The 25,875-nt window shown below is 38.6% G+C and overlaps 1 protein-coding gene across 2 annotated transcripts in view; it reads right to left on the minus strand.

Moving 5' to 3' along the window:
• Nucleotides 1-25,875, minus strand: part of KBTBD12 (kelch repeat and BTB domain containing 12) — a 79,610-nt gene that overhangs the window by 33,373 nt on the left and 20,362 nt on the right. For both annotated transcript variants that reach the window (XM_036737560.1, XM_036737559.1), the window contains exons 3-4: nucleotides 24,736-25,006; nucleotides 17,774-17,924 (exon numbers count right to left, since the gene is read on the minus strand). In XM_036737560.1, the coding sequence (XP_036593455.1) occupies nucleotides 17,774-17,924; nucleotides 24,736-25,006 (422 nt within the window). The remainder of the gene's footprint in view (nucleotides 1-17,773; nucleotides 17,925-24,735; nucleotides 25,007-25,875) is intronic.

Genomic DNA, 25,875 nt, shown 5'->3' on the forward strand with positions numbered 1-25,875 from the left:
AAACGAAACAAAAAAAAAAAAGACAGTCCTTGACCCCAAGAAACTTAAGTTCTAATGGGGGAAAGGGGATGTGAAAAGAGATGTGAAAAACTAGGGGAAAGGGGAGGTACCCACAGGAGGCATAGTGGTCAAGTCAGGAGAATGAAACTTGCCTGATTTGGGCCCTTCCTTTAAATAGAGGTGGTGGGAACTCACCAATGGGAGAAGGGGCCTTCACGGAAGGAGAAAGAAGGCAGCTGAGGCATGGGGCAGAGTCTGGAGAGTAAAACACAGGGTCTGAGACTTAGGTGGGTGCTCTATCCACTAAATCATGCTAACTGAAGCGATTTCTGCACAGAATTTGATAAATTTAATTACCTGATAAAAATCTCCAATCCCATTAGCTGTTTCCTGAACTTGACAGTCTGTCCCTTGCCTCTGTACATTTGTAAGCGATAGAACGTGCACACCCACAACTCTAATTGTCAGAGTAATCCTTATCTTTCTCAAAGGATCTGCTGCAATGCCAACTCCTCTTTATAGCCTCACCTTTCAGTAACTAGTATTCTCTACCTCAACCAATTACCTCAGTTTGTTGGTCTACTCCAGCGCTCCTTGACAATAGAGAAGGTTTTCCTTTGGCCTTTGCATCTTTAATGCCTAACAGTTTTTTTTTTTTTTTTTTTGCGTAGAGTAAACACTTGGGAAATACTTAAAAAACTTTGAACCTAAGCACTCACTTCAAAAGCAAACAATTTATTCTAACTTATGGCAAGATACTGGAGTGGTTTGCCATTTCCTTCTCCAGTTCTTTTATTCAAATGCAGAGCCTGAAAACTAAGATTTCTCTTATACAAATGTCCCATCCCAAGACCCCCGAGTACCATATTCAAATCAGTATTTTATACAGACGTTCAGAATTTAACTGAATTTCATTTTACTACTTAAAACTTAAGAAGCTCCCAATAAGACCTCAGGGGAAAACTAAGTTTTAATGAGTTGGGATAGGACAGCAAGAAGCACAAATGGAGATTCTATCATTAGCAAAGCAATTTACATTGCTTTATTAATAGATTTTCCCATTGGATTTATTCTTATGCTTTATTTACAAAAACACAGTTAATATTTTCACAGTGATATAATACCTCATATGTTTGACCTACATTTTGTTTTGTAGGCTGTAGTTCTTTTCAAAATGCTTTAGAAGATTAGAAGGAATGGTGTTATTTTTTTTCTTATGGTAGTTTAACTATTACTTATAATGAGTTTTCACAGTCTTCAATGAAAAGGACTTCTTTTTTAAACATATTAAAATGCATGACCTTAAACGAAACCCTTCCATCTGGTTCCTTTCCAAAAGTATCTCAATTGGTTCTGTCATTAAGGACACAATACCACTCTTTCTTGCACTTCTTAACAAATATAGTTATGTTCCTGGGAAAATATTCTGAAAAAGAGCTAAGATCAGTCAACTGTAAATAGAGGAAAGTGATGTGAGCCTTAGGTAAGGGTATTTGAGTGTCTGTTTACCTAGAAGGACTACATATGCTATATTTAAGTATTCTTAAAGTCTCCAGGAAATTAACTATCAGGACAGTTGCTTCCCATGTGCTAAATAAAGCTAATGAAAGAGATGTGTAACCAGTTATATGAACAATGGAATTGCTTAACTACACAATCTAGCCCAGGGGTGGGGAACCTGTGGCCTGGAGGCCACATGTGGCCTTTAGGTCCTCAAGTGGAGCCCTTTGATTGAATCCAAATTTCACAAAACAAATCCCCTTAATAAAAGGATCTGCTCTGTAAAACTTGGACTCAGTCAAAAGGCTGAACCCAAGAACTGAGAAGGCCATATGTGGCCCTGAGGCCACAGGTTCCCCATTTCTAGCCCCATCTTAATCTTATTTTTATTTAAGATTTTCAGGCTAGATTATTCAACATCTGCCCAATAAAGATATGCCCTCAGCTAGCTTGCCATGATTCCAGAAGCTGTTTTCACCTAAATTCAAATTCTTCATAGGAAGTATCTTTGCCAACACATTCTCAGAAACCAACTTTCCACAACTGAAAACATAGCTCAGAATTTTGTTCAAGGCCAATATCTTTGGCTAATTGTGGAAGTCAGGTTCAAATGGAAATTTTACTTTTTAAAGAATATGTACAAGTTAAAAAAATTTAAGGTCAATGTTAAACATCTTTTTTTTTAGCATTTTCTTCAATGCTATAAATTAATTTTTAGGCTGTGAGGAGGTGGAGTAAATGTCCTCTCTAAGGAAGGAAAAATAAAAGAAATAGGCAATATGATGTTACAGTAGAGTGGAACCCAGCTCAAGTTGAGATCCAAATGAGGGTCACCAGAATCTGCAAAAGGGTATCAAAGGTTCTTTTGCCAGTGCTCCAGGACAGAGTTAAGCATCCCTGAGTAAGGCCTAGTCACCAGTGGCACCTATAAGGTCCATGCCTTTCCCTTCCTCTCTCAAGTCAGAACGGGTGTGCCTGAAAAAGCCAAGGAGCTTCCAGGTCACTGCCCATGTCCACGTGAAATGGTGCTGTCTTCTAGCCCCATTATTGTTACTGTAAAATGGAAATGCACTTAATCAGGAAGAAGAGTGAAGTAGCAAAACTCACTTCTCTAGTTGTCAGTTCAAGATTTTAGGAGACATACGAGGCACCAGGATGAAACTGCGAGGTGCCCACAATTTATGGAACTCTCTTGTGTACAACTTTAAAAAAATGCTTCTAGTGGTACTGGACATCTCATTCCAGCAGGGAAGTCACACCTGTGTAACTATATGTTGGCACAGTGAGTGCACATTAACTCACCATGGATCCTCAATGAACATTTGTTGACTAATTGAGTGATCAAACGAGTGCTTACTATGTTAGATAAGTTCTTCTCGAACCCTACAAATAAACATAAGCTAATTGGATACATCAAGACAGTTCCTGGATGTTACGTATCAGGAGCCTTGGGCAGCAGGACAACCATAATTTTTCGGAGTGCCAAGTTGGCCTGAATACTTGGTACAAGTTCAAATTCTGAGTGCTCAAAAAAAACCTTTCAGAAAAGAATCCTTTGTTAGTTACAAAACAAACATGTTTTCCTGCAGAATGAGGCCCTTTCCTTTTGTGATTCTCCTAGATATATCAAAGGTTCTTCAGGCTGCACTCCACACTGTTGAAAGGAGCATTATAACCATGTAGACTGAACAACTGACGTTAATTAAATGATATAGATTCTCTCTGGTGCCTAAATCACTTCCTGGATGCTCTTGGGTACCTATGGTACCAATAAAGTTCACAGTAACAACTGCGTTTCAGGACGTGGAGGCCAGGCTTCCAGCAATCTCCTCCATCTAGAACGCTGCCCTAAATCCCAGAATAAATGGAAAAAAAGGTCCCCGAACAACATAGCTGTCACAAAGCCCACTTACTCAGGAAGGAAAGCTATTGCCACCTTCAGGCCCTCAACCAGAGTCTACTGAGTGAGAATTCTGTACAAAGGCCACACTGACTGTGGAGAGAAGTGAAAAAGCAATAGCTGATCATAAAGGGAAAAAAGGGAAGATTATTAATGCCTGGAAGTTTGGGGCCATTTAGATGAATCTGAATGAATAACCTTATACAAGTTTCAATAGCTTACAGGACTGTTGTATTTCAGCCCAGCACAATAACTGATACTCATAAGAATAAACCTGAATCATCAAGAAAAAGTTAAATTCTGTTCAGGGTACTCTTTAATAAGACGTGGGCATATAATTATAATAGAGGATATTTCTTGTGCCAAGGATCACTTTATGGCACAAGAAAAAGTCACAAAATGAATCCACCTAAAATGGAAACCAACATTTCATAGTAAAAGGAAAAAAAAAATTTGAGATTTTTTATCTTGGAAAAATGAAATAAAAAATCTGGAAAGTTTGTTTTATCTTATGTTCAGGTGCAGCTAATTGAATAAATAAATTTAGTCTTCTCACTTAAAGTAAGGGATAAGATATCCTTATATCTTAACCAGATGAGAACTAATCTCAATCAATCAAACAATTTAGGTGAAAGGAAAAATAATCCTGCAATGACCACTGTTAAGAAGAATGTTCAAATTGGCTAAGGAGATAGAGTCATGCTCCATGAGTCATCTATAAAACAGAACAGTTCAAAACCCAAGTTATTTGAGTATCTTGAAGAGATCCGCATTCCAGTGATCAGGGAAATGAGGAGAGAGCATTTTGGCCAAGCCCCCGAGAAGAAATCTCTTGCAGAAAAGGGGAGTACTTGGTCCTTCCCCCAACCATGGCTACAGGATCTTGCAAACTTTGAGGTACCAACTTTTCTAATTGTCCCATCTTAGTAAAAAACTCCTTTCTAATAGCTGCTTAAGACTGACTGACTCAGCTGACAATCATGATGGGAAACATAACAAAATGGGGGCTTGAGTGGACAGTACTAGAAAGATAATTCCCAACCCCTTAGGTCTTCTTCTAGAGCTCTGTGGGATATAATAACCATCCTCTGGAGGCTTCTCAGTGTAAAGTGGGAATTGGGATAGTTGCTTCAGAGCATATGTTACATTGTGGGGTCCTCTGGCCAACGTTGCAGAAGGATGGGGATATCCAGGCCCGCCTGAAGTGCTTCCCTCTCCTCCAAGGGACTCCTCAGGGGGGTTTAGCTGGAATATTTTTATTCCCTGCTCAGTGGAATCCAAATCTGCAGCTCAAATAATTTAGGTTCTGAATTGGTCTTCAATTTTATAAGTTTTCTCCACCAATCCTAACATTCCTCTACTCAAAGATCACTCCCAGTCATCCAAGAACCTTTGCACTTAACTGAACCATTTGATTGGTTGATTGAGACTTTATCACTTTAAGTGGAGTGAGATGATTAATTTGCTCAATCAACTCCACCCTTACACTTATATTTAACAAAACATAGGTTAAAATCCCAACCATGTGCTAATTCTTAGAGTGAGCAAAAACCAAACCAAGTTGTTGATCATTTTGGCATAATGTTTCCAATAAGATTTCATGGTAACCTGATACATTTTTAATTTTATGCTTGATTTTCCCAGCTTAGTCATAAAGAGGGTCATTGTTTACGTATATATGTATATATGTGTGTGTATATGTATATATGCTCACATGTATATATGCATGTATCAGAAAGCTTCATCAATTTTCTCAAGGGCCTTTCTTAATTCTTGGATATGCAAATCATTCTTTTTGCAGTGAATTGATAATCATTTGGTGACTGAGAAGCTAGTGTTCAGTGAGGAAGACGTTTGATCGGGGACTAATTTTAATAGTGGTCAGTTCTTAGTAAGTATTTTAATGTTACAATAATTTATGTTTCCTTATAAGCAGGCAGTGTCTCATAGTGACTAGAAAGCTGGCCTTGGAGTCAGGAATATCTGGATTAAAAAACTGCCTCAGATAGATACTGGCTGTGTGACCCTGGGCAAGTCATGCCACCTCTCAGAGCCTCAGACAGTCCTCTAAGGCTATATTTAGCAGAAAGTTGATCAGACCTGGTCCAGGAAGCCAACCAGCTCCCTCTGCAGTGGGGCATCGATGTCCACCTCCCAATGCCAAGTTTCCTCTCCCCTCTGCTTGGCACCTTGGAGGAGGAGATCTGGGACATCTGCACTGCTCTAAACAGAACCCTGACCCAAGGCTGGCCCATGACCAGCACCCTCTGGTAGGGAACCAGCTCCTTTCTTCTCTATCACCAATGTGTAAAATCAGGTGAAAGAAAAGACCCATGCCAGTTTTCTCTGCAACACTCTTTGGAGACTATGAACTTTTCTCCCTATCAACAGATAATACCCCTCTGGCTTCTCCTGTTTCTCTCCCTAACCATGTAATTAATGACCCACTGGTCATTTTGGAGAAAACTGTTCCCCGCCTCCTCCATAGGTTCATTCATCCCTACTGCCCCCTCCCAAAATGACCCCACCCAAGTTCCAATCCAAACCTGCCCATTCCTTCCACTGTGCCCTCTGCAGTTCCTGTTCCGTGACAACAATCTCACCTTCATCCTAGACCTCTTTCTATCTATTAGCCCTCACTCAGACCCAATTCCTCTTTGAGAACTGTCCATCATGGGCTCCTTTTTAGCACTACCTGATCCTCTCAGCTCCCACGCTGGTTCTGGAGGTGTCACTTCCAGACTCTCCCTTTACCTCCTTCACTTAATATTCTTTCATTTTTTGAAGCCCACTCTATTAAAATTTTCCGCTTGTTCAAAATTATGGTAGCTACAGCGTACTGATCCCAAGGGCATTCTGCCTCCTTTCTCAAGAAGTTCAACACCGGCTTGCCACCTTCTTCCCCTACTCCTGCTCTTATACTAAAGGGACCTTATTATCTTAATATCGAACTTCCCACCCTCCCACGACCCTTTTCTTCATTTCACCCCAGCTAGTCACACACCAGAGCTTGCTAGTACTCACAAGCTTTCCCCTTTTCCAATGACATTCTCCTATTTGATTATAATCTCCTGTCATTCCATCCCTCCCTAGGCTTCACCTTTCCTACGGCTGTTTTTCATTCTCATCAAGCCCTCCATTCCCTTCACCCCTCAAGTACGTTCTCAGGTCGTTAGCCCCAGCTTCATTTTCTTCTCCCCCAAATGCTGCTTCCACGCGACACCATTTCTGTTTTTTAATCCTTGCCTTACCATTACTCTTTTTTTTTTTTGGAGGGGGGAAGGCAGGGCAATTGGGGTTAAGTGACTCACCCAAGGTCACACAGCTAGTAAGTATGTCAAGTATCTGAGGCTGGATTTGAACTCAAATCCTCCTGACTCCAGGGCCAGTGCTCCGTTACTCTCCTTACCAAACCTTATGCCTTATTTACTTCCACCATCTGTCTCTTCTTTGCTCTAATTCATTATTTGCTGAATGAAGTTAGAGGAAGTCTTATAATTTGCTGACTGAGCACATTATGAATTCATGTTATCCAACCTCAAGGGGATCCTCTTGGCAGCAAGGTAATTTTTTTATTCCCTCTCAACTTACTTCCTATCTCACTCCTCTAAGAAGCCATTCCAAAACTTCTCTTCCCTTCTCCCTCCACTCCCTTAACTGAGAACCTTGTCTCTTTCTTTCCTGAAAAAATTGAGGATGTTCAAAATGAGCTCCCTCTTCCCCATTCTCTTCATCTCAAAATCTCTTGCCATCTTCTCCCACTTTATCCTTCCATCCCCCCAATCTCTAACAAAGAGGTGGCCCTTTCCTTCCTCAAGACCCACCCCTCTACAGGTGCACCTAATCCTTTCCCCTCCAGTCTGTAAGATTGCATCCTTAACTATCTCCAACTCCCTATCAACTGGCTCCTTCTCTACTGCGTTCAAACATGCCCAAGCCTCCTACATCCTTAAAAACCATCTCTAGGCTTTGCCATTCCCACATTATTGCCTCATATCTCTCCAACCCTTCTTGGTCCAATCCTTTGGAAATTCTGTCTACAATTGTTGCCGCTACTTTCCTTCCTCTCACGTCTGGCTTCTAATGTCTTCACTCAACTGAAAATGTGCTCTCCAAAGTTACTAGTGGTCTCTTAACCTCCAAATCTGACAGTATTTTCTCAGTCTCAACTTTTCTTGACCTATCTGCTGTATTTGATACCACTGACTACCCTCTTCTAGATACTTTTTCCTCCCCTGGGTGGTTGTGATATTACTCTCTCCTACTCTTCCTTCTAAATTTCCTTTGCTGGTTCATCATCCACGTTATGCCCCCTAACTGTGAATGATCTCCAAGGTTCTGTCCTAGGCCTTTATCTCTTCTACCTCTATGTATTCTCTTGATAAACTCATGAACTCTCATGGATTTAATGATCATATTTACGCAGATGACTCACAGATTTTATAAATATATGTATATATGTCTCTGAATTTCTTTATCTATATCTATACTATATCTATTCAGTATCTTCCTTGAGCTTAAGTCCTGACTATTGGACTATTGACAATTGGACATTTCAAACTGGATGTCCAAAGATATCTTGAATTTAATATGTTTAAAATTGAATTTATTGTCTTTTTTCTTAAATCCTCCTCTCTTTTCAAACTTCCCCATTTCTCCTGAAGGTACCATCATTCTCCCAATGTCACAGATTCATAATCTTGGCACCCTCCTAGACTTTCCAGTCTCCTCCCCACATATCCAGTGAGTTGCCAAATCTTGTTCTTTCTATTTCCACAACATCTCTTGCATCCAGCCCTTTCTCTCCATTCAAACAGCTACCATCTTAGTTCAGGTCCTCATCATTTCTCACCTGGATTATTACAATAGCCTCCTATTAATCTCCCTGACTTCATATTCTCTGTATTCCAGGCCATATCACATACAGCTTCCAAAGCAATTTCCCTTAAGTGCATACCTTACCATTTGACTCTCTATGCTTGTAATAAAAAATATAAACTCTAAATTTCAATTTATTTATTTATTTATTTATGTTTATGTGGTATATTCCAAGTTAGGCTTGCTTACTGGCTATGTTGGTTAGTTTTACTGAACTGCTTTTTTCCTCTGTTTAAAAATTCTTTGTGACAAAAGATGGCTCTCTGGGTTGGAGAAGGGAAAGGGATGTCTTTGGAAATAAAAGTGAAGTAAAAACAAAATGAAAATTAAAAATTAAAGAAGTCTTGAATGAAGTACAGACTACATAATAAGCAATTTGAATGTAGAGCTGTCTGAGAATTTGTGTATCATAATAGCTAAAATTTATATAGCACTTTGGGTAGCTAAATGGTGCAATGGATAGAGTGCTGGGAATTAGGGAGACTCATCTTCCTGAGTTCAAATTTAGCCTCTGACCCTTACTAACCATGTGACCTTGGGCAAGTCACTTAACCTTGTTTGCCTCAGTTTCTTCATCTGTACAATGAGTTAGAAAAGAAAATGGCAAAACACCCTAATATCTTTGCCAAGAAAACCTCAAATGGGGTCATGAAGGGTCAGACATGACTGAAAAATGACTTAACAACAACATATAGCACTTTAAGGTTAACAAAGAACTTTGCGTGTTGTCTCATTTGATCCTTTACAATAGCTCTATAAGGCAGTCGCTAGCATGACCCTCATTTTAAAGATGAGAAAATAGTGACTAAGAGTGGTTGTGTCTTGTCTACCAAGGGTGCCAAAGCTAGTAAGTGTTTGAGGCAGTATTTTCACTCAGGTTTTCCTAGCACTAAGTCCAGCACTCTATTCACTAAGCCATCAAGCTTCTTCTATACCCCATTTCCACTTCCCTCTTATAACTTAAGCCAATATCTTCTCATCACATCTATACACTAGAATCTTCCACTTGAATTGTGGCCCGGATACTAACATTTGGTTTTTTTCCACTGAATTAATCATTTGACATTACATGTGCATGCAAGCACAAACAGTCAGGTATCCTTTCTTCTCATTTTTCAGAAAGTAACCACTGCTCCTTCTTGCTCTTCCATTTCACTGAGGACTACTTTCATTCACACATCTCCTGATGCATCTTCTCCTCAAGCTTTCTAGGCTCTTGCTGCCTTCTTTTTCCCACTTCCTACGCAGGACTAATTTTGAATTTTAATACTGTTTTCTTCCAGTCAGTTGTGTTTTTTTTTTCCCCTCCCAATTAAGCCCTCACAGCATAGAGAACATCTCTGTCCTTCTGTTCCAATGACATGTTTTGTAACTCTAATTTTTAAAATATGGATTGTAGCTATTCATGATTTTCATATTACTATATTATCATCATATGAGCAATGAGGAAATCCAAAAAATTAAAAATTAATGTGGCAACACGTGGGGGATAGGGAAATAGACCTGGGATTTCATTAGTATGGGGAATTCCCAGAAGAGATTTCTTCTACAAATGCAGGTGGACATCTTCTTTGTACCACATAATCTTAAACTGGGACACAGAGAGGTAAATGACCTGCCCACGGTCATGCAGATAGTATATGCCAGAAGTAGGGCTTCTACCAACCCAGGTCTTCCTGGCTCTGTGGCTAACTCCTGGCCACAATATCACAGTCTCTCACACCCTTGTTCTAACAAAATAGCTAGAACTATAAAATCAGCTTTTCATTTCTCAGGCTAATCAGGGAAAAGGGAACAAAAGAGAGATACCAGAACTTAATACCTTATCCACATCCTCATTTTACTAATAGTCTAATGCCCTTCTCCAACCAACACTTCTACCAGATCTATTGAAAAAAAAAACAAACAAAAAGACCTTGGATAATCTGAATTTTAGATTCTTTAGTTTCCCTTGTTCTTAAATGAAATGACAAATAAGCAGGGGAGGAAAGCAAAGGAGCTTGAATCTACAAATTGGGTAATCAATCCCTAAATTCCAAGAATTGATTAAAGACACGGCTTGGACCTTAACCATGAAGTCCTCTGTCCCTCCCCTAGGATTACATGACCAGAAACCACAAGACTTATACGTTTGGCTTATTGCTAGTAAACAAGTGACAGAGTTCTTGCCAGGGACATGAGGAGCACAGCATATTGGAAGGAGTACTTGCTTGTAATCAGAGGAGGCAGTTTGGAATCTGGCTGTGTCACTTAGTACCCGGGCCTCAGTTTCCTCTCTATAAAATGATGGGGTGGCACCAGATGTCCTCCAAGGTCCCTTCTGGCTCTAAATCTATGTATAATCCTTTGTAGTCACAGAACTCATTTAAAGGGGCACTGGTGAAGAAGGGATCTCAGAATAGTAACTGAAATCCCCAAATGAAATAGGAGTCTTCAGTGGCTCTAGGCTTCTTAAGATGTGTGGAGCTGGAACAGGGATTCCTGCCACTTCAGAGTGGTTATAATGGACCCTGGCTGTATTCTTGCCCTCTAGACAGGGCCAGGACAGTGCCCATGAGGGCAAAAAAGTAGTGGTGTAAAGTAGTGGCAGATTCCATTCTGGTCTCCTTTCTGTAGGAGAGGGCCATCTCTAATCATCCTGATCTATATCTGGCCGCTGGACCCAGATGGCTCTGGAGGAGAAAGTGGGGCTGGTGACTTTGCACAGCCCTCCCTCACTTAAATCCAATTCACTTGTGAGTCATGGTATCACCTCCCTGTTGTCATGGTCCTTTTCGAGAATGAAGGACAAACAGCAACAACAGCTCTCTCTGGGATGAATAATCTTTCCACCTTGCAGAAGCCAAGCATTTGGTCCAGCTCTGCTCTGTCCCTCCCTTCAGGACGTCCCATGTCCAGATGTTGTATCAACTCAAACTTTATGAAAATTTCTATTTTGTTTAATAGTTGCGAGAGCCTCCTTTGTCTCTTAGTTGTTTCTACACTGTTAATTCCTAATTTCACTGCATCATAGAAGGAACCTTAAAGGCCTTCTCATCCAACTCTCACATTTTATACATGAGTAACTGATGCCCAGAAAGGGAAGTGATTTGACCAAAGTCACATAGGTAGTAAGTGGGATTCACACCTAGGTCAATTAAGAAGCATCAATTAAACATATTCCAGGCTTTGGTCTACTATAGATGCTGGGGATAGCAATATAATAATGAAACAGCTCCTCCTCTCAAAGAAGTTACATCTGTTCAGGGGAGAAAAAATATAAAACTACATTTAAATAAATAAATTTAAAATATATACAAAATATAGTCATATATTTAAGATAATTTTAAAGGGGGGTGGAATAGCAACGGAGGATAGCAGGAGGCAGCTAGGTGGCTCAGTGGATAGAGCACTGGGCCTGGAGTCAGGAAGACCTCAGCCTCAGATACTTACTAGTTGTGGGACCCTGGGCAAATCACTTAACTTCTGTTTGCCTAAATCCAGTGGAGAAGGAAATGGCAAACCACTCAAGTATCTTTGTGTAGAAAACCTCATGGACAGAATGAGGGTGCTATGGTCCACAAGGCCACAAAGAGTTGGACGCAACTGAACAATAAAAGCCACAGGGGTAGGGGACAGAGGATAGGCTTTATGTGGAAAGTGGTACTTGAGCAGAGTTTTGAAAGAATCCAGCGAGGTGGACGTGAGGAGGGAGTCCATTCTAGGGATGGAGAACAGCCAGTGTAAAGACACAGGGAGGGGAGGTGGATTGCTGTGGGGAAGGCTGATTTGGCTGGACTTTAGAGTATAGGAAGGGGAGTCCTATATAATACATTGAAAAAATAGCTTGGCACCAGGCTTGTGAAAGCCTTTAAAAGCCAAACAAAAGAGCTTATATATTTAGTTCTAGAGTTAATAGGGAGCATTGGAGTTTATTGACTAGGGAAGTCAAACAATTAGACCTCCTTTTTAGGAAAATCACTTGGTTAGCCATGAGATGGATTGCAGAGGGGAGAGACCAATTAGGAGGTAATTGTCTAAGGGAAAGGTGATGAGGACCTCAACTAGGGTAGTGCCAGTGTGTGTGAACAGAAGGGAGGAATGCAAGAGATGGTGTGGAAATGAAACATAACACAATTTGTCAACTGACTGGATATGTCAGGTGAGGGAATGTGAAGATTTGCGAATCAGAATTATTGGAAACATGGTGATTGATGATTGAAAGAAATAGGGTAGTTCCATAGAGGTGTGAGTTTGGTGAGGAAAAATAATGAGTTTAGTTTTGGACATGTGGAGTTTGAAATGCCTACTGGATATCCAGTTTGAATTATCTAGGCAACTAGAGGTAAGTGACTAGGACTGGACATCTAGATTTAGGAATCAGATACATAGAAATGATAACTAATCCCAAAGGAGTTGATGAAGTCACCAGGAGTGAGAGACTAGAAGAGGGACAGAGCCTTGGAAACACCCACAGTTAGTGGACATGATGTGGTATATCGCCAGGGCAGTATTCATTGATGAACTGGCAAAGAAGACTTAGAAGGGGTAGTCAGGGTCGCAGAAGGACAACCTAGAGAGAGCAATATCACAAAGAAGAGAGAGCAACAAGGTTTTGGTCAGCCTTGTCAAACAAGAGTTGGCTTTTCTAACTTCAAATCTAGCCAGCTTCCCATTGCATTGCACTGCCTCCTAAAAATGATCTAATGTTAAAAAAGCAAACACTCAGATAATTAAATAATTGATCTCAAGTTCATTTCTAAGCCATCTAGCATTTGACTCTTTTATTAATGAATGTGTTGTCAGACTGGTTGTTTATTGCTGGGTCTTATATGTCACTCTACCATGTTGGGTGAGCTGGCCACTGCAGTCAAGTTAGTTTTCTCACAGTTTCCTCCACATACCATACTTACTCCTGCCACTACAACTTTGCTCAAGCTATTCCCTGGCCCTACCTTTCCAAAGTCTATCAATTCTTAAAGGTCACCTCAGGTCTTATTCCCTTTATGACATCTTACCTAATGACTAGTCATTATCAATATCTTCTTTTTTCTGATAACCTTTTAGAGCCCTTATTATCTGGCTGTACAATGTATTTTGGCAATTGACTATATTCAAGTTTTTACTTTATTATATATCATCTCATTTTGTTCTCCTTCAAGTATGGAAGTCTAGTCTCTCCAGTAGTATTTTAAACATTTTGAGAGGAAGGGTTTTTATCATCCCACTGCACTTAGCACAGTCTTGGGTACATAGCTCCTCAAAAACTTAATATAATGAACCAGTTAAAGACATGACTTGGACCATTGGCAGACACAGATAATAACATATAGATTTATCATTTATGTAAATCAAATTTGAGAGATGTATTATAATGTTATAGAAATTAAGGCACTGAAAGGGGCATTAAAAACATTTCCTTACCCACAGAATTATTTGTTTTATCTATCTTTTTCCATTAAGGTTGAATGGGATCTTTGGGGAGTTCGCATTCTGTCATTATATAATAATTTATCCCCCTTTTATCTCTATGACTCCCCCAATCCTTAATAAGGTTCATTGGGTCAGTCTTCTTTGAGAAATCAGTCTTCATTCACTTAATTTCTGTTGCTGCATCATCAGAAGTAAAAAGTATTGATCATATGAATAATTTTAATTTTTAAATTAAAAGCAAGATTGCTGACAGAAGTAGTCATGAGTTATGCAGGAACATATTTGTACTCTGCTTTCAAAAATCATAAAATATCTTTTAATATTTAAGTGCATCTGTCTCTTCATTCTAAGCTGAAAACTGTCAATGATAGTAAAAAGGAAAGGAAAAAAGGAAAAGGGACCAGAAAAAGTTCATTCCTCTTCTCCAGATTAAACATCCCCAGTTCTTCTCACTGACTCTCAAAGGGTAGAGAGTCAAGGTCTGCACCATACTGACTGTCCTCCCCTAGACACTCTCCAACTTATCAATGCCCTTCCTAAACTGTGATGCCCAAAACTGAACACATCACTCCATAGGTGATATGACCAGGGTAGAGTATAATGAGACCATATTCTTATTCCTGAAAGCTCTTCTTCACTTAATGGAGGCTCAACATCACAGTTGAACCCCCCCAGATAATACAAAACCATGGATGATGTGATAGCCAGCTCTCTTCAAGTATTTAAAGGGCTCTTATGTAGAAAGAGCATAAGACTTGTTCTGCCTGGCACTTTGAGAATAGAACTAGTAGCAATAAGTAGATGGTGCAAAGTCGCAAATATAGGTTTAATGTCAGGAAAACTTTCCTGTTGATAAAAGTCATCCAAGAATGAGTGGATTGCTTCAGAGGATGACAGTGTCTAAGGCTGGATGCCTGAATGTTCGGTATATTTCAGTGTGGTTACTTTTTGGGGGGATGTGTGGATTGGGCCCAATGATCTCTAAGGTCCACAAGTTGGAGAAACCAAGGGAAGCTATATTGGAACCGATCCTCATGAAGGAAGAATTGGTTGCTGGGATGAAAACAATGGGAACCTTGGGAAAAAGTGAACATTCCCTTCCTAGAGTTTGTGATAGAAGAGTGGAAAGCTGGGCATAGTCTGATACGCACCCAAGATTTTGGGAAAGCAGACTTCAAAGTGTTCAGAGGAAATATAAGTAGGATCCCATGGATGAAAACTCTATGGAAGCAGGCAGTCCAAGAGAGATGGAAAACTTTTAAGAATAACATTTTAAAGACAATTTTGAGGAAGAGGAAAAACAGGAGTTGTCTGAAAAGATCAATATAGGCACATGGGAAAGTTGTCAACCAATTCAGGTTTTAAATATATGTACAGAGGTTGAAGCAAGGTCAGGAAATGGAAGATGAATAGAAAATCATGGTATATATGTCTGGAAAAATAGTATTTGGAGTCATCGCAGCTGAGAAAAGCAAAGTACACCAAAAGGATTTATTTTAAGAAATACTAGGGGAAAGAGGAGGAGTAAAGAAGATTCAGTAAGACCACTGCTTGGGGTAGATGGGACAATGAAAACTGACAAGAAAGAGAAGCAGAAATTCTTCTTTAGTTCTTGGTATTTCTGCTAAGGAGAAAGACATTTACACCAGACATAAAAGAACAAAAATGCCTAATGGGAGGGAGCTAGGTAATACAGTGGATAGAGCACTGGGTTTGCAGTCAGAAAGGCTTGAGTTCAAATCTCAGACACATACTAACACAACCCTAACACACACATATGTATATACACACATATACATATATATTATATATACACACATGCATATACAAAACATATTTTATATATACAGGTGTATATGTATATATATATGTGTGTGTATGTGTGTATATATATGTGTATATATATATATATTTATAAAACAATACTAACACAAATGTGCATGTGTATTTGGATATAGTTAATGCAGGACTTTGTTTTGCTTGACTATACTTGTTTTTAATAGGGATTTTGTTTTTGCTTTATTGATGTGGGGAGGGAGAGGTGGGAAAGAGAGAAGGCATATCTTCATGAAAATAAAATAAAATTTAATTTAAAAAGAGGAAGTAGTGATCATAATGAGCCAGCACAGTTTCATCAAGAGCAGGACATGCCAGACTAATTTCATTAAAAAAAACCCCAAGATTACTAGGCTGTTAGATCAGTGGAATGCTGCAGATGTAGTTTACCTAGATTTTAGCAAAGCTTTTGACAATGTTTTTCAAGCTACTCTTGAGGAAAAGATTGGGGTCAAACAATAATACAGTGCATTTAGAACTGGCTGAACTGACAGATCCAAAGAGTTTGGAGGACAGTGTCTAGTGGAGTGCCCCAAAGATGCTGTGCTTGGCCTTTGACATTTTTATCGGTGACTCAGATAATGGTATAGGTAGTGTGCTGATTAAATTTGTAAGTGACTCAAAGCTTGGAGGGATAGCTAACACACTGTCAGAGTCAGGATCCTAAGAAATCTTGAAAGGCTAGAACATTAGGCTAAATCTGATAAAATAAAACTTGGTAGGGATAAATGTAAAGTCTTACACTTGGGTTTAAAAACTTGAATTCCAAAGTACAAGACCAGGGAAGTATGGTTAGATGGTAGTTTGGAAAAATTCTAGGGTTTTGGTGGGCTGTAGCTTTGGAAATACATTGATGATCTGTGGAGTGCCTTGAGGAGGACAACCAGGGATAATTAAAGACAATCCATCTACATGACTTGGGGATCAGCTGAAGGAAATGGGATGTTAAATCTGGAGAAGGGAAGACTCAAGAGGGACATGAGAGTCGTCAACAAGTAATCTGAAACACTATCATGTGGAAGTGGATTAGCTTTGTTATGTTTGGACCAACAAAAAGCAATGAGTGGAAGTCACGAAAAGACAAATTTAAGCTTGATGTCTGCAAAGACTTTCTAGCAATTAGAGTTGCCTAGATGTGGAATGGGCTGCCATAGGAGGTACTGGGGTCCCTATACTTAGAGATCTTGAAGCAGAGGTTGGATGATCACAGGTTGGGTATGTCATAATGGGAATTCCTTTCAGGTATGGACTTGGTCGAGATCAGAGTTCTTAACCTTCTTTGTCCTCTTTGTGCCATGGACCCCTTCAGAGTCTGGCAAAACCTATGAACATTTTCTCAGAATGTTTTTTTAACTAGTTGAAGGAAATGCTAATATTCAATTAAATGGCAGGGAAAATAAAAATGTAATTTCCTTCCCATTCAAGTTCATGGATATCCTGAAATCCATCCATGGAACCTGAGGTTCTTGGTGACCCCTGGTTAAGAACTTTTGGTCTAAGATGAAGGGTGGGGAACCTATGACCTCGAGGCCACATGTGGCCTTCTAGGTCCTTGGGTGTGGCCTTTTGATTGAGTACAAGTTTTACAGAACAAATCCTTTTATTAAGAAGATTGGTTTTATGGAGTTTGGATTCAGTGAAAGGGCTGCACTTGAGGACCTAGAGGGCCACAGTTTCCCTATCCCTGGTAGATAGCTGCTCAGTTCCCAACAAACTCTAAAACTCTAAAAAATCTATCCCTTCCAACTTTGACATTCTATGTTCCTGGGTTCAGTTATTTATGGTATTGATCTCCCTTATTAGCATAGATAATTATGAAAGGACTTATGTGGTCACTCTTCACTGACAAGACATCTAGACAAAGACATTCCTAGTTTAGTATTGCAAATCATAGATCTCTGTCTGGTCTATCTCTCTCCCTCATCTACCTCTATTTTTTTCTAGGGCATTTAAAAGCACCATTAACAAAAAAAAATCACCTTTATTAAGACCATGGACTTTTATCAAATAAGAAAACACAGTAAAGGACTTTGTAAAACCTTAAGGCACCACATACTATATAAATATGAGTAATTCAACTTCACCTTCCTAGGTTCTAGAAAGCAACAGAATAACCACCACAACAAATTCCACTTGTCCTTGCTTATGATACAAAAGGAAAGGGGAGTTTTTCATTTTACTGAGGCAAAAGGCTAGAGAAAAGAAAAAGTGGTTATATTATCGGTTAAAAAATCTTTTTCTCCTTACCCAGCACATAAATCTCACTGTTGACTACAGCAGTACTGAATCGGTATTTAGAGTACTTCATCGGTGCCCGCTCCCGCCATTGATCTTGGCCAGGGTCATACTGCAACAGTCGGTTGCTTAATCGATCAGGTTCGTCATCAGGGAGATCCATCTGTATGAAATATGACAGCTATATAACAACGTACCATTTAGAGATGGATGCGAGTACACGAATGCAATTAATCAAACTGGACAGCCAAGTAGATAAATAGCATCAACTGAAGTGACTCAGACTCACTAAAATTCACCAACTGTCCATGACTTGTGGTTATAAGTGCACTGTCAAGATCAGATGAATTTATATCTTAGCCCAGTGGGGCCGAGGTGCTGGGTTAAAACAAACAAGCTGTGATTATACAGGGTCACAACATAGCTTTAGAAAAAAAAATTTTTACTATGAAGCAGCAATTGAGTCTTAAAAATGAAGCCAAACTACTTTAGCCAATTTTTTTTTTAACATTTCTATTTTGTTAAGCTACACAGTAGTATCCTTGAAGAAGGGGTCTGAAAGGCTAAACTTCCATTTTATGAAACATTTCTTCTTTATAGAGAGAATCTGTTTAGGCAAAACTGATGGAGTTGCAAGTTGTTTTAATAATTTGCTAAACATTTTCAGACTATAATTTCTCACAACTGGAATTTGTTAAAGAGAAGGGCTTTATAGTGCTTCTTGTACCTTGGCTCTCTTGGTTTGTACATTCCTCAAGGAAAGAAATTGTAGCCACTGAATAAGGAGGGAGTTGAGATTTTTTTTTTTGACATGGGGCCTTATTAAGGAATTACTATGCAACTAAGCGCTTTTTTTTTAGTGACTTTGGCCATCTAGACTTGTCAATCCTAGAATCACATTTGAAATTTAGAGGGCAAAGGGAGGTTTAGTGAAGTTGTCAGGCCCTAGTGTAAGATAATGATCACATATAAAGACCACGAATGCATAGGAGAAAGAGACTACAATCTGTCATTCAATATTATATGGACTAACGAATACTCATATTTAGTAACAAGCATCTTAGTCATTCATCATAGAAGTGAACAAGAGAATACATGGGAAGAATAAGTACTTGTTGAATGAATGTCGAGCAATGGCAGAAACTGTTTCCTTTATGTCTAGCTCATTATAGAAATTTTTATAGATTTTACTAGAAAGAGTAGAGTCTCTATCTTTATCTATTTATCTATTTTATCTATTATCTTTATCTATTACCATTTTGAATTACAAATTCTCACCCATGAATCAACATTCAGGGATAAATGGATTACATGTCTAAATAATTTATAATTATTCATGCACACATACTTTTATCAAGGACACACTAGCTACCAAGCTAGCTGCATAGCTATTTCTACAGGGGCAACATTAAGCCTCCATTATAGTTCACAGACTTGGCAGGGCATTTATTCTAAGGGTTTCTCAACTGAATTTTTTTTTCTTGTTTATGGACAATGGATGTGATCTAGGAAAGCTGCCTGCAAATTTAATTTTTGTAAATTGAATAAATATCTAAAATACACTAAATGGAGATTGTTACATAAAATAACATTGTGGTGAATCCATTGATAAGGTGTCTTTCTGTGATGCGAATAATCACCTCCTAATTTTTGTAAATCTGGATTTTGAGAAACCAGTGGATTTGCTTAAAGTAAAAGATATTTATAATCTCTTTTGAAGCGCTATGGAACTTGGAGGGGGAGGGGAATAAGAAGTAGGTGCCTAATTTAATAGCAGACTGTTGCATAATAAAGCTCTACATTTCTGCTTTTTAAAGCCAAAGATTCTAAGTAAACCAATATGTTAAATTTATTCTTATTCTAAATTCCCTTCTTTATTTAAGCATTTGATCTCTATTTTAGCAAAAGAATAGCTCCTGAATTGTTTTTCTGAGGCTTTGTCATGGAAATCTTGTTATGTAAATGCTGTTTTAGGTCTATGATTAGTTCATAATTTTAGTTATAATCAACTTGAGAAACCTTGGCAATGAGCTATTATGGAGACTATATTGTTGTTCAGTTATTTTCAGTAACGTGACCCCATTTGGGATTTTCTTGGCAAAGATATTGGAGTGGTTTGCCATCTCCTTTTCCATCCATTTTGCAGATGAGGAAACTGGGGCAAACAGGGTTAAGTGACTTGCCCAGGGTCACACAGTTAATAAGTATCTGAGGCCAGATTTGAACTCAAGAAGATGAGTTTTCCTGACTCCAGGTCCAGCGCTCTATCCACTGCACCACCTAGCTGCCCTATGAAGACTACAACACTTTTCAATTCAGAGCATAATTTTAAAATGTTGTAACATTAAGATTTTGTCATTCATAGTAGTTATTCTCTGTTAAGTAGTCAAATTGAATCTTTTTTGAGTAAGTCAATATAAAAGTTTGTTCAAGTCAATTAGGGAACAAAATATTAAGACAGAAAGAAATTTTCTTTATTGCTTGTCATACATGTCTCCATTAAATCTGGGCCAGCAGGTTAGAAAATCTGGCTTTTATCCTTTGACCCAGCAATGCCACTTCTAGGGCTGTATGTATAAGAATATTTATAGCAGCTCTTTTTGTGGTGGCAAAGAATTGGAAATCAAGGGGATGTCCATCAATTGGGGAATGGCTGAACAAATTGTGGTATATGAATGTAATGGAATACTATTGTGCTATGAGAAATGAGGAACACATGGACTTCATAAGAATCTGGAGAAACTTATATGATCTGATGATGAGTGAAGGGAGCAGAACCAGGAGAACATTGTACACAAGCACAGACACATTGCTTCTGTGATGACTGACTTTGATAGACTTGGCTCTTCTCAACAATGCAAGGTACTAAGACAGCTCCAAAAGACTCATGATGGAAAAGACTATCCACATCCAGAGAAAGAATTACAAAGTCCGAACGCAGATTGAAGCATACTATTTGCTCCCTCTTTTTTATTTTATTTTTGGTTTTGTTTTATCTTTCTCATGATGCATTTCATTAGTTATAATTCTTCTTAACAACCTGATTATTGGGAAAATAAGTTTAATGCGATGGTATATGTAGAACCTATATCAGATCACATGCCATCTTGGAGGGGGGGAGCGCAGAAGAGGAGGGAGGGAGAAAATTTGGAACTCAAAAACTTGTGGAACTGAATGTTGTAAACTAAAAATAAAATAAACAATATATATCAAAAAAAAGAAAAAAAGAAAATCTGACTTTTAACAGACCTTATCTTTGAGGTTAGGCATGCTTACCATTAAGCCCTTGCTGATACACAACCATATTACCTAGGGAAGGCTGGGTCAGTAGTCCTCTTTCCCACTAGTCTTCCAGTGGGAAAGGGGGAAAGGAAAGGCATGAAGTATATGACATTGCCCACAGAAGAAACCCTTGAGTATTGGGCTAGCCAAGGGGAGAGGCAGCATGGGAGGGTGAAAAAAGCACAGAATTGGGAGTTCTGGTCCCAACTCGCCTCTGAAGCCAGTGGTCTGACTGTAGGTAAATCATTTTACCTAGTATATCTTTTTCAAAAGGGACAGGTAAATGATTAGGGGGAGAGATGGAATAGGTTATATTAAGAAGATATAGTCTTGTGAAGAAACTCGGGGTGGTAGAGACCATTGGATGAAGATCAATGGAGGCAGAAACATAAGTTATATTATCATCGTCATACGCTATAGACCACCAGAATAGAATGAAGAAATCAAAGAAGAGTTTGGGAGATCATAAGTCTGGCACAGAGGTGTAATATAATAGTAGATCTGGAATCTGTGGGAGTTCTCTTTCTGTCAGAAGCAGACCAACTCATAATTTCCTGACTTTCCTCAGTGATGATTTCTTCCTTCAAAAGGGATAGGAACCAATAAGGGGCAAGGCCTATTCTGGATCTGAGTATCCTCAAAAAAGAAAAAAATTGGCTGCGGGGGTGGAAGTGTTGGGAAGAGTGGGGAGAAATGATTACTCCATCTTTGAATTTTTCATAGAGAATGAGAGAAGAGCTGGATATAATCTGACATTCACCCAAGATTTTGGGAGAGCAGGTTTCAAAACATTTGGAAAAATAACAAGTAGAGTGCCATGAACAAAATTTCTACAGAAGTTAGTTAAGGTGGGATGGAAAGCTCTCAAGAATGAAATTCTAAAGACAAAAAGGAGAAAACAATTTCAGTGGGGAAGAAGAGATAGATTGGTCTAAAGAGATTTGATGTGGATGCATAGAGAACTCCTTGATTTAGATTAAAAAATAGAGGATACATATACACACATATATGTCTCTCATCTTTATCTTCTCTCTCTCTCTCTCTCTCTCTCTCTCTCTCTCTCTTTTTCTATCTATCTATCTGTGATGGCAGGCAGCAAGGGGAAGTAACAAAAGATGAATGAGAAAGTACAGCATGGTCCTGATTAGTTTTATAAGAAATACCAAGAGTATTAAAGTTTAGAATGAGCTAAGGCTGGTTAGGAAAGCTTACCATGATAAAAAACAATTTATTTTTAGCTATATTGGAAATCAAAGAATGATAGGACCACCACTCTGGGTGGATGGGATGATGATAACAGATTACAAAAAAACCCAAAGATGCTTAAGTTCTATTTTTATTTTCTTTGCCTAGGAAAATTATGTTTGGATTGGAAACAGAACAAAAACGGTCGATAGGGAGTTGTTACCCAAGGTAAGTATGCAGAAAATAAGAGGATCTAGTTGTCTTTGATAAGTACAAGTTACTAGAATCAGAAGTATCCTACATTATGGAAAGAACTGGCAGATGTGATTGCTGAGACAGTGTCAGCAATCTTTGAAAGATCATGATGAATAAGAGAGGTACTGGAGGACTGGAGAAAGACAAGATGTCTTGATGAATTAAAGGCTGGGGTGTAGAATGGAATTAGTTTGACTTTGTTTCCTGGGAAAATGCTACAACAGATCATTAAAGAGATAACTAGATAAGGAAGTAGTGAACCCAATGAACCAGAACAGTTTCATCAAGAACAGGTTATGACAGACTAAACTCATATACTTTTTTTCAACAAGATTTTGTTGTTTAGTCATTTCAATCATGTCCGACTCTCCATGACCCCATTTGGGGTTTTCTTCTCCAAATCATTTTACAGATGAGGTAACTGAGGAAAACAGGATTAAGTGACTTGCTTAGGGTCACATTGCTAATAAGTGCCTGAGGCTGTATTTGAACTCTGGAAAAAGAGTCTCCAATGACTCCAGGCCAAGCACTCTATCGTTTCTGCTTCCTTGTCCACAGTCACACAGCTACGAAGTGTCTGAGGACAGATTTGAACTCAGGAAGATGAGTCTCTAGATTAGATTATAAAATGAGGGGAATGCAGTAGACACAGTGTAATTAGATTTTAGAAAAGCATTTAACAATGTTGCTCAAATTATTCTTGTGGAAAAGATGGGGAAATGAGGGCTGGACACTCGCATGGTGCATTCAGAACTCATTGACCAGCCAGCCCCTAATTAGGTTTAATAATTTGATATCAACTTGGATGTCATTAAGAGTTTTTTAGAAACTTTTAAGAAAGTCTCTATTGGAGTTCTCCAGGGAGTGGCACTTGGTTTTGTGGTATTTGATATTTTAAACAATGACTCAGATAAAAGTGTAATGTGCTTATCAACTGTTAATAGAGTTAGGATTCCAAAAGATCTTGACAAGCCGGAGTTTTGAGTGGACTATAACCAGGTAAAATTAAACGTAAAATCTTACACCTGAGTTTGAAAAATAAATACCACAAGCACACGTTGGGGGAGGAGTGTCAAGATAAAATTTCTTGTGAAAAAGATTTAGGCGTTTTAGTAGACTTCAAGCCCAATATAAATCAATAGGGTGATATAAAAGCACCTTCCCCTCCCCAAAAAATCCAACGTGATTTTTGTAGTAAGAAAGTCCCAATGTCCAGGACTGGGGAGGTGCTAGTGCTTCCATGCTCTGGTCTGATTGGATCATATTTAGATTACTGTGTGCAGTTTGGGGAATGTCTTTTAGGAGTGATATCAGTAAGCTGGGAGGTAACTGGAATTGTAAAGGGCCTTGAAATCCTGCTAAATGAACATCAGTTGAAGAAATGATGATGTTTATATGGTGATGTTTATCTTGGAGAAGAGAAGACTTAAAGGAGATGTGATGCCTGCTGAAATATTTAAAAGGTTTTCACAAAAAAAAGGGATTAGATTTGTTCTGATCTGAACCCAAAATGGCAAAACTATAAGTAAGGTGTATATTGAGGCAAAGAGGCATATTTAGACTAGGTGAAATTTTGTATTGATTAGAGCTGTTCACAAAGTAAAATGGATTCTCTTGGGAGAGAGTGATTTCTCCTCAAAGGAGATCCTCAGATAGTCCAGAATGTTGGAAAGACCTGGATCCAAATCTTCCCTCTGATACCTAATCATGTGGCCTCACTTAACATCTCTAATATTGTTACCTCACCTGTAAAATAGGATAAGAGTACCTTCTCTAGCCAACTAATAGGATTATCGCGAGGGTCAAGTGAGATAATGTATGTAGAAGTACACTATAACTATAAAGCTTAGGAGTTGTTGTTATCTAATCTATCTCCCCTTGTTTTTAAATATAAGGACATTGACCTTGAAAGGTTCAATGATTTGTCCATGGTGATACAATTTGTATCAGAGCTGGTCCTAATATCTTTGAAAGGAGCAAAACTAGGAAAGCCACTCTGGAAAAAAAAATGCTTATATGTTAAGTGAATTTATGTATATGTTGAATTCACTTAAAATTTAATTAGTCCTCTATATTTCTATGTAAGCTTTACATTTAACATTCTAAAAAAGGGAAAGTTTTTGTTTTTATGGTTTTTTTTAACCTAGTGAAGACACAATGTTTTAGTTTTCAATGAATAAGTCAGCATTCTAAACCGAGAAGCCAGCTTGCATGCAAACATGCTGGGTTAGGTAGATAGGAAATTTCTTAACCTGTGGGGTCCATCCTCCAATCACATAAAGTTTATTATTCACTGTTACCACAGCATGACATGCCAGTTGTAATGGAAGAGGGGCCACCCTTTTCCAATTGTCATGCTCCACTGAATACTTGTCGACACAGTTTGTAACAAGATACTGGTTTTTCAATTTCATTTGTCCTCCTATAACGTAAAGGTCACTATAGACACTGCCTAGGGCATAGAGCTCCCGAAACTCAGTGGCGCATAACTTTTCCCAAAATTTGTTTCCCCGGTTGTGGTACCTGTAAGTGAATGGATAGAAAGTTCCAGATTAGAGATGACTTTGCTTTCTAGAGGCCAAAACATCTTGCCCTGGAAAACTACTTGAATCTCTTTCCAAATCATAAATAATGGGATATGGCTCTTCACACTGAAGAAAAAAAGAATTTTTTTTTCAAGACTGCCAAATTGTTTTTGGAAAAGACTGATGCAGAGAATGGAATGTACATAGAAAGTGTCACAACTTCTATCTGAACAATTCTAAAATAAAAGTAACGTAACTGTGCAAAGGGCATAATAAGTGATTAATAAACACCTGTAAAACTGATAAGAGAAGAAAAGCTGAGACGGAAAAGCAGAAACATGGGAATTATCAATTATTAAAGACCAGCCTTGATTTCCCAATTCTAGGAGAAAACAAGGACAAGAAACCCTATCAAAGTTAGAAAATGGGCGGAGACCTCAATAATTCATCTGAAAAACTTAACAGAAGACACTCTGGGGTAAACAAAACATCAGATAACTTTAGTCTGTTTCCTAAAATCAAAGCCTATCAAAAAGGGCAGAGAGTTAGTGAGAGAATAAGCACCATTTCCAAGCTGTTATCTGCATAAAAGACCCATAATTCAGAACTTTCTTAAAGAAGACAAAGGAAATAGTGCTTTTCTATAAACCCACCTCCCCACCTCTAACTTTCACTTTTTGGGCACTCATTTTTTTATGATCTGGAGTGGAAATTGCAAGAATGAAGCGAAGAATATGGAGACTGTCCAAAATGGATGGTTGGACATTTATGGCTATCCCATGCCTAAAGGGATACCAGTCTTGGAGGTGCCATGGAGGAGTTTCCATGAATGCCATGTCCACTAGGAGGGTGATTTTGCAAAGGTGA

Source organism: Trichosurus vulpecula, chromosome 9 (genome assembly GCF_011100635.1).
Source record: "Trichosurus vulpecula isolate mTriVul1 chromosome 9, mTriVul1.pri, whole genome shotgun sequence".
Classification (NCBI taxonomy): Eukaryota; Metazoa; Chordata; class Mammalia; order Diprotodontia; family Phalangeridae; genus Trichosurus; species Trichosurus vulpecula.